The sequence below is a fragment of the Argiope bruennichi genome, chromosome 9 (assembly GCF_947563725.1).
Source record: "Argiope bruennichi chromosome 9, qqArgBrue1.1, whole genome shotgun sequence".
Taxonomy (NCBI): domain Eukaryota; kingdom Metazoa; phylum Arthropoda; class Arachnida; order Araneae; family Araneidae; genus Argiope; species Argiope bruennichi.
Window position 1 is genome coordinate 78579479 of NC_079159.1, and position 15032 is coordinate 78594510.

Here is a 15032-nt window from a genome sequence, read left to right on the forward strand (position 1 = left end):
ATATGTGTTTGTTGGCGTTCTACAGGTCACACCATTTGACATAAAACTACCAAGTTCGTACATATATAACTTAGAGAGGGAAAATTCGCATCTAGGATTGATTTTCTGTAATTTCAATTATAATTGTAAGTAATTAAAACTTAAGCTGAATTTTTGGCATTTCCTCATGATAACTACCGAAAATATTACTGCATAAAAATAAATTTTATGCATCCTCAAAATCTAAAAAAAAATTGTCTTTTTTAATGATGGAAATTTAATAGTCGTGCAAATTTTTCTTGAATTTTTTAAAAAAAATATACAATATATATATATATATATATATATATATATATATATATATATATATATATATATATATATATATATATATATATATATATATATATATATATATATATATATATATATATATATATATATATATATATATATATAATATATAACCTATTTCTAATAATAGAATGTATTTTTGTTCTGAAATTAAACGACTTAATTAAATATAACCAATATCCTCGGTGAACCAGCTGGTCCCTAAGGTGATTAATAGGGAAATAAAATAAAATTACAGAAGAAAGAGAAAACAATGAAAAATTGTAGGCTATTCAGTTTTATAAATTATTTAAGAATTCTTCCAATTTTATGTTCAGTGATGACATTTGATATTTTATCAGTAGAAGCAAAATCCTTTTGTCTAACATGGATGCATAGCTCTAGATATAGTTTTGTATTATAGGTATTAATTTTTAGGATTTTATTCCTAAAGTTTAATAAAAAAAATGTTAATAATGAAATTTTACCATTTGGCGATTACTTAAGCAGTAATTTATCCTCGAAGATAAACAGTAATTTTAGTAGCTCATTGCTTAAATTAAATTCGCTTTGAACTCGTTGTGAATGCCTGCGATAAATTGTTTTTATATTTTATATTATATTTATATATATAAATTGTTTATATATATGAGTTAATCGATCTTTCATTTTCTCATACATTCATATCCTACACTTTCAATTGCTTTTGTCGAAGGACAGAATCATTCTGTATTCGGAAATTGAAGAATGTTTTTTCCATTTTGAAAATTCTGTTACCGCTCTTCGAAATTATAAATATCTTTGTAATTCGCTTTTCGACTTTCTTGCATGAAACGACATGAATTCATCAGCGATTATATTACATTTTAAACATGAATTTTAATACTATTAAAAATTGTTTGTAATAATAGTAAAGCAAAATAGAACTGCTGTATCGATTATTTACATGCATAGGAGATTTAAGCACCATTGCGATATAGTTGAGGCAGGTTTAGGAAGCTTAAAGACAATTGGAATTATAAAATAATTTAAAGTTGAAAATGTTTGGTAACATTTCGTACAAGCTAGATTGCATGCGTGTAGTCCAAGAATATTTTCTGCTGTAACTGTTCGGCAATGATCGGGACCATCTCATAAAATTTATCCCATGCCTTTTTGATTTAACGGCAGAAAATATTTGAAATTTCTAATGAAAATGTTGCCAGAGGTTTCAAAATATGAACATGTTCCGCTGTTTCTAAATCGCTTTGCTTTGTTCTAGCATTATGAGTAAATACGCATTAATAAGTGATGTCTAGAAAAAGTTAAAGTTACATTTGGACAGCACTAGATCAGTTGTGATGATCTATTTCGCTTTCCTACTAGATGGCTGGACCTATAATGCCTAGATTCATATTTTCAGAACCAACGAAAGCAAAAGTATATGAATCTCTCTGTTGAATCAGTGGATGGCATTGCCACTTAATCTCCGTAGCTGCTGGTGAGATCCGAAAAAAGGCAGGAATGTTTTGTAATATTTGGGATCTCATGCATAATTTGTAGATATCAAATTTATATGGAAACTTATGTTCAAATTTCGTACAGATTCATTTGCAATTGTACTTTTTTGTTAACGTAATCAACTGTGAAGTGTGTGGAGATTTGCTATTATATATCTCCTGATTAAAATGTTCTTTCACATTTAGAAATTGCTTTTCAGTTCTTGTATTCGCATTACATTTTTCGTCTGCTTTAGTTTATTTTCAACCCTATAATGTTCCATGATTCCGAATTGTCATTTTGCTCGTATCCCGGCAGTTCCAGTATCATAAAATTCACAATTTTGTGGGGCAGGTGATATGACCCTATTAGCGCAAGATATTGTATGATATCTCCATGATGTTATCCTATATTCTGAGTGTCACTTCAAGATATGATGATATTATTAATAACATTTTGTATTAATAGAGTAATCTTTCTTATATAACATCCAGATTACTTCAAATAATAATTTTATCTAAATATTTTTTATCAAGAAAAATAAAATCCAATTTCAAAAACTAATATACTAATGAATACATGCAATCACATAAATAGTTGTCTAAAGCACATGGGGACTCGAGATGAAAAGTTTATGAGAATTGTTATTCAAAAACGTGGTTGCACATTTTAATGATTTTTTTTTTTTTACATTATATGATTTATAATTTATCTGGAGTACATGGTGAAACTAGCTTTCGAGATAAATAACCCACACCCCAGAAAATACACCACGAATAAGTGAATTATATATACAAGTCTCAATTACAAGGCGTGTTCAGAAATTAAGTGTTGTTTCGTTGTACCGCCACCACAGCGCTGCCGTCGGCGTTCCGCACATGCACACAAGTCTTCACTGGGTTTCAACTGACACCATTTTGTTTGCTTTACGTTGTGTTTTCAGTTTACTGTACACATTTAAAATGTTTAAGATAATTACTGATCCCACCGACTGTGAGATTCACGCTGTAATTCGATTTTTGAAAGCAAAGAATGTGAAACCGGTTGAAATATATATTCAAAGATATTTACAATGAAGATACGATGAGTGATGGAATGGTGAGAAAGTAGATAAGAATGTTTAATGAAATTGATGAAAAAATTCATAATAATAAATATTTCATAATAATGACGCTCTCAGATGAATTTCTGCAAATTTCATGTATTGTTATGCACAAAATTGTTACAGACCGTTTAGGTTATTTATCACAAGGTGTGTTCCCGAAGGGTTCTAAGAAGGCTCACTGATGTTCACAAAACCAAGCGACTTGGCAGTGCTTTGACATTTCTCACACAGTGAAGAGGGAGAGGACTTTTTAAATCAAACTGTGCCAGATAATGAAGCGTGGGTTTGTCATGTCACACCAGAATTGAAATAACGGTCAATGGAGTGGAGACTCACTCAATCTCCGAAAAAACAAAAGGTCAAAACAACAATGTCAGCACACACACACACACACACACACACACACACACACACACACACACACACACACACACACACACACACACACACACACACACACACACACACACACACACACACACACAACACGTGCACTGCGTTCTAAGATATGAAAATGGTTTTGCTTATTAAACTTCTTCCCAGAGATGAAACGGTCAACGCTGCACGATATTGTGAGACTGTAAGAAAACTAAGGTGTACAATTCAAAACAAACTGAGAGGAATGCTGGGTAAAGGAATTGTGTTGCTCCATGACAATGCTCGGTTGCATACAGCTGGCGACACTCAAACGAAGATTCGGTAGTTTAGTTGGGAGCAGTTCGATCACCCTAAGTACACCCCAGACATGGGGCCGTCCGGCTACCACTTGTTCCTGCACATGCAGTGCGAGCTAGACGGTAAGCGCTTTAGTATCGAAAAGAAGAAGGTATAGAAAAGCTAGTAACACACTACGACAAGTGTTTGAACATTGATGGAAACTATGTAGAAAAATAGTTTAGGGTATGTCTTTTCATGTAAAAATAAAACTGGCTTGTGAAACGTTTTTTTTTTTTTTTTTTTTTTTTCAAAACTACTTACTTTTCGTATATGCCTCGTATTATTGTCACAAAAATAATTTCTGTCTTTCGCCATCCCCACATTCGGCTATGCTATATGAATTATACTCTAGCATCAAAAGATAATTTAATAAGTTTTATGCTATTATAAAATACAATGTATACATTAATTTATAAATGTTTTATTTGAATTTTTGCAAATGTCTTCTATTAGACTGAAAAATGGATGAAATCTATCGATATTGATAGACATTCTTTTTTAATACATATTTATCACATTAACAAGGATCAGTAGTGACTAGAACAAAATAAGTATTATTCTTTTTCCTGTCTTAGGGTTTTAATAAAAGAGTATTGTCTTAGAAGCGGAATGCATGGGTTAGAAAATTGAGTTCAGAATAAGATTTAGTTTAACAATAGTCAGTTATTATGAATAGCCTTTAGGCTATTAATTCATAAAAATATTGAACGAAGTAGCGAGCAAATTTCGAGAAAATATCCTTCAAACATTTTACATGGCTTATATACAAAGAAATGTTGCCATTATTGAGCACATTCAGTGCAATAGTTAAGACATCGGCTTCGTATATGTGATCTCAGGATTCGATCCTCGAGGCTTTTTAAATTAAATTTTCTAATTAAATTAATGATTTATAAATAGGGATTAATGATTATAATGAAATCATGATTAGAGATTTAACAATTTATAATGGGTACATAGTTAATTATTACGTTACTCATTTCTTATGGAAAAATAAATATTTAACTCCTGAACAGTTGAATTATAATTTAATTTATAAACCAAAAAATAATTATGAATGTGAATATTTTTCTTTTTTATCAAAATTAATCAATTTAAATTATCAATTTATAGATGATTTTAATTAATATATTACTCGTTACAAAACAGAGATTTCATATATGTTATCTATATATTGCTACAAACCTGTAATTTTGCCTCCCAGTACGACTCGTGTCATCGTAAGAAAGACAGGATGTACGATCTGTCCTGTGCGTGCTGAGTGTCAATGAATTCAGAGCTTGTCGACTAACTTGTCGATGAATTTGGCGACTTTGGTGACAAAATGAATCATACTGGAAAGTTCGAGAAGTTTGACGATCCATCCAGTAGGAACCGAGATACACCCAGAGACGTCCTGATTGGTCTGGAAGATTCTAGACCCGCCCCCCCCCCCGCAACTATAAAGGACAGGCCCTCTCAAGCTGTGAAAGGTATAAAAGTCATGGCAATATAATAAAAGTAAAGCTGTATCAGTCACATCAATAAGGGGATAGTCCTTCTCCAAGGATGGGAGCCCCGACAAGCCTATCATCGAAGTTGCTAAAGGTAATATAAATGAAGTCGTGTGAGAATTAGCGAGTCGGTAGTTAAAGCGAGAAGTTCAGCCGTTGGAGAGACAGTAGAGCGAAGCTCCCAGGAACCCCTCTCCTGCTGGATTCTGTCTATCCGCTTCGTGTGCTGCTGTCTACTGAAGTGTGCTACTGTCGTCTACTGTGTTCGTCTCTGCTGTACATAGTTGTCGTCTGTGTACTCGTCGTCTTTGTGCTGTCCTGTCTTCGTGTAAATAAACGTCGTTGTTTTTTTTCTACTGCCGCCTGCTGATTGAGCGTTCTCTACACCATATCACTTCCACTATCCAAACGAACCCGGGAATTTCGTAACAATATGTTAAATTATGTGAAGGATGATATGCGACAGTCTAATAACAGAAAAACTCAAAAAGAGCTGATACGTTTGCTCAGAATTTTTAGGAGAATAGGAATTGTATGACTGAAAAATAAATTTCGAAATATAGTTACGTGTTATACTCTTTTGGACTTTATTATTATTATTATTAAATGCTTCTACTAATGTGTTCTGATAACAATTCCTCTTTTGTATTCTCGCTCACATTGTTTTTTTATATTAGTATATGTACGTCATCTGCACGTTTCTGCTTATGAAAAAGCTTTATTTCTCTACTCTTCGTTCGAATGGGAACTGTCACATTTAGGTCATCTACCGGCGCATCAATAGCTTAACATCCGCTTACTACTTTCTTTCAATTATCAAAGTTAGAAACATTTATGCATTCAATAAATTATTTCCTGGTATCTAATGAGAATGATCTCCCGAGAGAAACATGGTTTCGTAGGTACAGACAAATGATTTGTTACTCTTAAAAGCCAAAAATCAAATTTTTTTAAAATTTTCAAATGGTAATGGTATTTTAAATTATTTATCATTATTAAAATTATATTTATAATAATCTCACTGTTTAAAAATAATTTAATTCAAGTATTAAATAGCATCTAATACTTGATGGTATATTAATATTAGATGGTATCTTTGTATAAAAAATGAGTAGCATAAATTAAAACTATTAGTAGATCATTCATTTAATTAAAATAATTTTGAAATTTAAAAAGGTCACCGAAGACCGAACCCTTACCCTATGCATCCGAAGTCAGCACCTTGACGACTGTACTGTATTGACCAGCTGCATAAGGTTAGAAATAACACTTATTTATAAGCCATGCAGAGGTTCGAAAGTTATTTTATCGGAATTGGTTGGAACATTTTTATGAATGAACTTCCTAAAATCTTATTATTATTATATTAATTCTCTTATTAATAAAATATTGATCTTATGGGTTACTTTGATCTTTGATCTTGTGTCGAACTGATAGCAAAGAGTAATTTTATTTGTTTTATTTTTCTATATGATCCAGTTTCTTTACATTTCTTTTAAAATAGAAAATACTCTTACAGCTTGTGTGGCTCTGGTGTGACAGAAATTTAGCGTACATAAAATGACACACCTACTAAGAGAAAATAGACTCGTCCATAGTGTTTGCGATGCGTGAATGGTATGCGCATGAACAAGGATTTTCGGTGTTTGTAGAGTTACATGGTGTGGCCCGGCAATGTGACAGATGATTTAGTGCGGGAGATTATATGGATGAAAAATTACTCACCTGTCTTTAAATCGAGGAATTATCGTTGCATTTTTTTTTTTTTTCAAATCTCTTTCTGTTATCGTCATTATTTCTGATGTAGTAGTCTGTTTAACTTTGAAATTCTTTCAAATATATTGCTGCGAAATGCAGGGAAGCAAGCAAGAGATGTAGTTCGATTATCTTAAAATATATTACTAATACTTGTGTTCAGGTTAGTATATCGAAAAATCCAAAACGCAAATAACTTTATTTTATGAAATTAAAATTTTTTTTAATTCTAATTTTGTTTGCCTATGTTTTAGACAATAAATGTAATCATGCTATGTCATTCTGTACAATGTTTCAAAATATGTTGAAAATTATTTTGATTAAATGAATGACTTGAATGAGTATTTAAATATGTGTGTAGCTTCTGGGAAGATTACGAAATATATCATTCCTAGCCAAGTTTATGATGTCATCCAACACATGTTTGTTTATAAAACGAAGATGTAAATCCAAACTTTATTAAAACGATTAACTCACAAAATATTATTTGCAAATAAAGATCCAATTTTTAAATTCATTCCTTTTTAGTCTTGTTTTGGCTGTGCACTTAAAGCGATTTTTTTTCAACTTTTTACCATAAAATAAATAAACTATTAATAATTAAGTAAAATGCTTTATACATATCCAAAACCAAAAAATCTTGGCTTCCTTTGTATTTTGCAGGTTTTGCTGCTTAAAACATCAGCCTTGTGAATAGATTTATATGAATTTTTCAAATCTTTCTTTTTTAAGATTACTAATTTTCTTTTTTGCACCATTTGTTTTTTTTTTGATATATCACTGAAATTATTTATTTAATGTGGATATTCCTGGTAATCGTTTTAACCTGTTAGTAGGTGTTCTGACTATAAATGCACCTAGAAAGTATTTGAAAGCTCTGTTATTTCTGCTTAATTGGGCATACTGATTGTTTCATGATGAAAAATTAAAATGGTGATGTATAATAATTGATTGTTGAAATAAGCAACCATTTATCGCTAATTTTTGAAATCTCTCATGAAACACATAATGTCCAGATGTTAGTTAATGGCTTGCAACATTTAGCTGGTGACATTATTGCTTTATTTGCATTAAATTTTGAATATTTCTGGAAATGTACTATTTTTTTATATAGGAATTGCATTTAACAGATCACTTATCAATTTTGAGACAAAATAGAAATTTTTCATTAAATATGTATACTTCCAAAAAATAAAAGTAACTAAATTTGTATTTCATTGCACATATGCACATCTAATATGAAATTGTATGGTATTTTTCATTTGATTTTATTCATTTTTTTATATTTTCCAATGTATTTTTAAAGTACAGTATATCTGTATTTTTTAATAAATTTTTGAAAACAATTATATTATTTTTGGAAGCATATATATATATATATATATATAATCAGCTGTTCTTCATATGCATTAATTTTTTTGTAATAACATATTTCTCTTACCAGCCTTTTAGCAAAACATGTTGATAGGATGGATGGATTCATGGTTTTTCAGACTGCTTGTGAATTTGCTTGGCTATGCAACAGTAGCCATCCCTGGTGCATTACTTGTTCGTTATTTTAAAAATAAAAAGACCCTTGATACTCCTGGTATGTAATTAAATTCTAATTGGCTTCTGTGTATTTTAAATGTATGATATCAGAGTAGTACTTTATTTTAATATTAGACCAATAACTTTACTTTTTTTTATAATATCTTCTTTATCTTTCAGCCATTTTTCTATCTATTCAGTCTTTTTTATAATATATATTTTTTATTTTTTTGCTTATGGGTGGTGGTATTGTTATTTTAAATATGTGTCTTTTATAAGTTATTATTATGTGAAATTTGGGATTAAAATAAGTTATTAAACTTTTTATCTCTACATATTTAGTTTTCTTAACATGTTAAAAAATATCTATAATGCAGCTTTTAGTAATGATGCAAGCAATTTTTGCTAGAAATAACTTTCGGATGCATTTTCATATGAATATATTATAAAGGAATTACAAAATCATGCAACCAATTTTGTTGTTTGAGATTGTATTTTGATTGTACATGAGATTTTTTATAAGATACTTTTACCTCATTCCATAACCATAAACTATTCTAATTTAGTTTTAGTATTTTGCTTATTTAAGAAACTATTTGTTATTAATTATAATCGTATAAAGATCATGAATGATTTATATATTTTGGCAAAGTTCAAGAACTGCCTAGAATCTTTTTGTCTTTAATTTTCAAATGTTTGTTGTTTTATTATTAGTAGTAGTATTGGTTGATTATTGAAAATATTCTACTGAGATTAATGTATTTATGTTTGTTATTTTTCATTTTTGCAGGTTTTAGAGGTATGTTTAAAAAAATTATTTCCATAATCTTAAAATATTTTTAGAATTAACTATTTTTTTTCTCAATAATAAACATTGGGGCATTCTCAATATTCTATTAATGAACAACTTGTACTAAGAACTTGTAGTGAATTTAATACTTTATGTACATTTTGATTTTCACTAAAAGTAGGAATAAGTCAAAGTTTTTTAATGCATTTGTGAAAGTAAAATGCCTTTTCTTCTCAAATAAAATTAGAATTGTATAAAGGAAATATATCTGAAATACATTTCTTAAAAATGAATCAATATAATTTTAAATTAATTTTTTTCAGTGTCTCTATTACATATTTTTTTCTATATACAAAAAAAAAAAAAAAAAAAAAAAAAAAAATGTTGACTATAAAATCAAATTAATAATTTCTTGTTTCACAAATTTTTATTTACAATACATTTCATTTTGTGACAGGCTTTTTTATTCTTAGTTTAAATAATTTATAAAACAAATGAGAAATGTTTTACAGTGGTATAATTTATTTCTATCATAAATTAAAAATCCAAGTTGATGACTTTTAACAAAATTGTGTGTAGAAATTTCTTAGTGTATGAAAAATATGTTGTGTTTAATAATCATGTCTGACTCTAGATCTTCAAATTACTTGAAAAATTAAAACTGGAAATAACTTAATTGAATGAAAAAAGCTGTAATTTTGGGTTTTCTAAACTTTTTTTTCTGTGTGTGAATGAAATAATTTGTAAAAATGATTATTTTTTCACACTGTCAGAAAACTGTTCATACAAAAAAATTTAATGTTTTTCTAATGGTTAGCATAACATTTTTCTCTCATTTGAAAATAAAACAATAGATTAAAACAGGAATTAATTACAAAAGTTTTGAAAAAATGATACAAACAAATAAAGTTTAAAAAATGTTTTGACTTCTTAAGTATTTTTTATTTTGTGTTTTATTTAATAATGGCTGTAAATATCCAGATTTATTTTAAAGTATTTCAATTTTAAATACCTTTTTAAAATATATTATTATTATTTTTTTTCTTTTTAGATACTTGCATTTTCAAATATGTGAAACTCTTTGTTCACGGAGAGGAAGATATAAGACTTCCTGAAATTATTGGAAATGCACATCCTGCAAAGCCAAAAGCGTCCACTAAACGAAAAGTATTTACTATTCTGATCTGCTTTGGTGGACTTCAAATATCGTATTTGATTTGGGGATTATTGCAAGAGAAAATAATGACTCAAAATTACCATAATTCAAGTGGCGAAGTTGGAAAGTTTGTTGATTCTCAATTTTTAGTGTTTGTGAACCGTGTACTAGCCTTTGTCTTTGCAGGTACTTATGTTTCATTGTCAAAACAACCAAAGCATGTAGCTCCTATTTACAAATATTCTTATTGTTCATTTTCAAACATTATGAGTAGCTGGTTTCAATATGAAGCTTTAAAATATGTCAGCTTTCCAACTCAAGTGCTTGCCAAAGCTTCTAAAATTATTCCTGTTATGATAATGGGCAAAATAATATCAAGAAAAACTTATAAATATCATGAATATGCAACTGCTGTGGCAATTTCTATCGGAACTGCTCTATTTTTACTGTCGGGAAAGAAATCCAGTGATATTGCAACTACCACTACAGTTTCAGGCGTCACAATTCTTATTGCTTATATTATTAGTGATAGTTTCACATCTAACTGGCAGAGTGCATTGTTCAAGCAATATCATATGTCTTCTGTACAAATGATGTGTGGTGTAAATTTCTTTTCTTGTATATTTACATCAATATCTTTGTTACAACAGGGTGGATTTGTTTCATCCTTTATGTTTTTAATGAAATTTTCAAATTTTTTATGGGATTGTATATTGTTATCAATCTGCTCTGCTGTTGGCCAGCTTTTTATTTTTTACACCATATCAGAATTTGGAGCTGTTGCCTTTGTTATAATGATGACTATAAGACAAATTCTTGCTATTTTGTTATCATGTCTAATTTATCAGCACACTTTGACTTTAAATAGAATTTTTGGTGTGCTAATAGTATTTTCGACTGTATTTTTACGAATATATCTCAATCACAGAACAAAGCATGTATCATCGAAACCTATAGTGGAAAATAATCAAAAAGTGTGACCTTGCTATTTATTTATTTATTCTAGATCTGCCATTGAAAATTGTTTTTTAGAATTTTAAAAATTGTTGAAGCTTTTGATATATTTTATATCATCTGTTGCTGTTTGTGTCAGTGCATTTTTTGCCCTTACCGCGTGAGTGCTGCTTTTAAGAATTATTTATGCATTTTTAAGATCTTGTGTTCATTTACTTTTCTTTTTCTTTCTTGTTTTGTAAATGCCTTTATTGTTGCTTTATTTTTTGTATTTTGATGAGCTAAGTTAAGTTTTCTGATATTTTAAAAGGTGAAATTTTTTTATATCAACTTCTCAATTATGAAAATTTTGAATTAATATTTTATTTAAAAGAATTTCAAATCTGATATATCGGTACTAAATTAAATGCTTATATTAACTCTACATTGTACAGTGATTCATATTTCCATCATTGTCTTTGCCATTTTTAAAATTAAATTTGAATAAGTTAATAATTATTATAGGGAATTGTTTGCTTATTGCATTTTTAATTTTTAGACAAGAAAATTTTTTTATCAAAAATTATAATTAAAGTATTTACGTTTTTTAATTAATAAACTGAAATCAAACTAAATCTTTTATTTTTCTTTCATTGCCAAATTTTATTAAATAAAAATTTGTTCAATTTATTTGTGGTATTATATTTTTCATAATTAAATTCAAAACAGATGTCAAAATAAGATGTGTATTATTTTTTTCTCCTATTAACTAGTTGGATTGTGTAACTGGTGTTTATTCTAGTATTTAAAGTTTTTTGAAAAAAAAAAAATATTAAGAAATTTTGAAAATATTTGAAAGAAATATTGTTTATTATAATTATGCACTAATGAATATATTATAGTCATGTTAATTAAGAAAATTAGGTAAAATTATAAAAATTTTAGGATGTTGCTTTTAATTTTATTATTTTGATCATTTTTTGGAAATATTTGATTATATTCATGATCAGTAATAGCTCAGTTTAGCAATAAATAGAACTTTAAAGTGATCTTATCATCAGCGAATGATGTCATGTATGATTTGGGCTGTAGCAAGACTTCCTTCAAATTAAACAAATACTGTATTACTTCACATTTATGCTCCTGTCTTTAACTTTTCATCATTTGCAATATTTTTTTTTAGTCCTGTCAGATTTTGTGTAAGTGATAGTTAATAAAAATGATTTCTCACAATTTACTCCCCTACCCCAATTGCTGTTTCTCTTGGCTTGTAAAAAGTCTAAAATAGTGTTAATAGTATACAACTTTAAATAGATTAACTCCTGATTATTTGCAGAATTGGGTGGCATGGCAACCAGAGATAATCTGAAAGGGACAGAAATAGCATAGAATCGACATGAAAATCCTTCTGAGCAATTTTTATTTATTGTAAGGGGGCTTATAGATACAATTGAATTATTATGTAGAAGGATTGCACTAATTTGATATAGGCAGTTTGAATATACAAATATAATTCTTCCAGAATTGTTAAATTTAAAACATGCCCTTGAACCAATGAAAGTAGGGTTGTATAATACTGCAGTTAAACCTGTTGAGCCAATGCATTAAAAATACTTATACTATTATTGTTGTTGATACAATTATGATTTAATAAATAACAGTAGATTTCAGTAATTAATTTGTTGGCTTGCTTTAAATAAAATTAATGATGATTTTGTTTATTTTGAGTTAAAATATTTTTTTTATTTGCGATTGAAGTTTTTAACCATGGAAAACTGCATATAATCTGTAAAGTAAACGTTCCATTTGCAGATAATTGAACGTTAGCATTTCATTTCATTTCATAATGCATAATTTACCAATATTTAAAGTTTTATTTAAATATAAATTATTTTTAACTGCATTAGAATGATATGCATAGTCACTTTACCCAGCATATTTTTAAAGATTGCAAAGATATGCTTTTAGCAACGCGTCTCAAATTGTTAATTTGTAATTGATTATTATTATTTTTTAAAAATTTAAGTTAAAGATGTGTTTTTCAATGTAGTTAAGTTTGTTTTTATTTTCACTGTAAATATGCGTGCTGTTATTCACAATGAAATAACAGGAAACACTTGGGGAAACAGTCTATATAAGATCTTCAAGAATGAATGTGATGGGTATATTATTATTTAAAAAATAATTCATTTTGAATTTTTTTTTTCTATTGAACAGAATGAATATATGTTAGACAGAAATTCATGACTTTTGAGACTAAGTCTTGAATCCCAAAGTCCAATTTTCCCTCAAAGTCTTAAATTCTCAATTTCAGAATTTGAGTCCCAATTCTTCTTAAGGTAACAACATTTTTAATTCAAAATAATTAAATGTGTTCCATTTGAAGTTAGTTGCTCACATAAAATGGAAGAAAAAGGGGAGAGGAATTTATGTAAAAATAATCTTATAAAGAAAAAAAAAATGTGATTTTTTTTTTTTTTTTTTTAACAAAAAAATTAATTGTTGAACTAAATGTTCATATCTGACGAAACATTACATTTCAGAGTTCATGATAACAACTCATTATTTTTTAAAATTTAATATTAATTTTACATCTCAAATTTTTATTTGGTGAAATTATTAGAATTATTCAGTATTTTTTTCCCAGCAGAAATATTTGGAAATATTTCTAAATGTTCTTGCTAAATATCTTCTAGAGAGTTTGTAAAAGAGTATTCAAAAACATATAGCAAATTGGATGATTTTTGAAAGTTAAATGTTTTGAATTTTATTGATAAAATTGAAAGTTTTAGATATTTATAATGAAAATTCAGTATTAATATTAAATTTTCTTGCTTAATTCTGCCTATAACTTCTTCACAAATTAATTAAAGTTACATAAAATTGAAAAATTATTTGAAATCACAGATTTGTCCATTAGGAATTTGTCTTAAATCCTGTTCAATGGATATTTTTTTTTCATGTTTTTTTTTATTATATAAAAATATTTGTTAGAATTATTTTCAAAACCCTTTTTTATAATTATTTTTTAATTGTTTCAAATATTAATAAAAAGACTTATAGTTATAAATTTTGAGATGCATTTAGTATTGAATTGTTTCTCTTGGGTTAATTTTATAAATGTCCAGAAAATATAAATTGATAATATTTTAAGTTTACAGAATTTGCTTTAATAAAATGATCCATTCTATTTTAGTTTGCCCTTCAATCAATTTTACATTTTTCCTCAAAGTTCCAAATATTGGATTGTATATATATTGGAAGTCTTGAGTCTTTTCAGTAAAATATATAGAGTTGTTTCATTTATCTGACATTTCAGTGTATGTTTAATAAATGGTATCATGCATAAATTGTCTATTAAAAGTTTAGTAGTAAATTCATTTTTATTGCGATGCTGCATATTATGTGAATATTATATTAACAAGGTACTTATTATATTAGGATTTCAAACTACCAAATTTTATTTTCTATGTATATTATTTACAGTTCCATTATGATTTTTGTCAGTTTTTAAAAGGTTTAATGAAAGAAAATGACTATGTTGATTTTATCTGATATAGAACCACTTACTATTTTTATAGATTAATAAAGTTTTACTTTGGTTTTAAAAGGTATCACTATTATTAATTGGGAAGAATGAATGAATATTTGTGTTTTTGTGATATTCTTCAGGCCAAACCGTTTGATTTAGAGCCATCAAATTTGACACAAACTTTGGAGAGTAGGAATATGCATCTTTGAGTGGCTTTTTTGAAATTGAAA

The 15032-nt window shown here is 27.9% G+C and overlaps 1 protein-coding gene across 1 annotated transcript; it reads left to right on the top strand.

Annotated features, from left to right (window-relative positions):
* Positions 1-6754: 6754 nt before the first annotated feature.
* LOC129984516 (adenosine 3'-phospho 5'-phosphosulfate transporter 1-like) lies at positions 6755-14760 on the top strand. The gene is made up of 3 exons (XM_056094410.1): positions 6755-7024; positions 8306-8449; positions 10233-14760. The coding sequence occupies exons 2-3, from the start codon at positions 8320-8322 to the stop codon at positions 11315-11317; spliced, it is 1215 nt and encodes a 404-aa protein (XP_055950385.1). The 5' UTR covers positions 6755-7024; positions 8306-8319; the 3' UTR covers positions 11318-14760.
* The last annotated feature ends 272 nt before the right edge of the window (positions 14761-15032 follow it).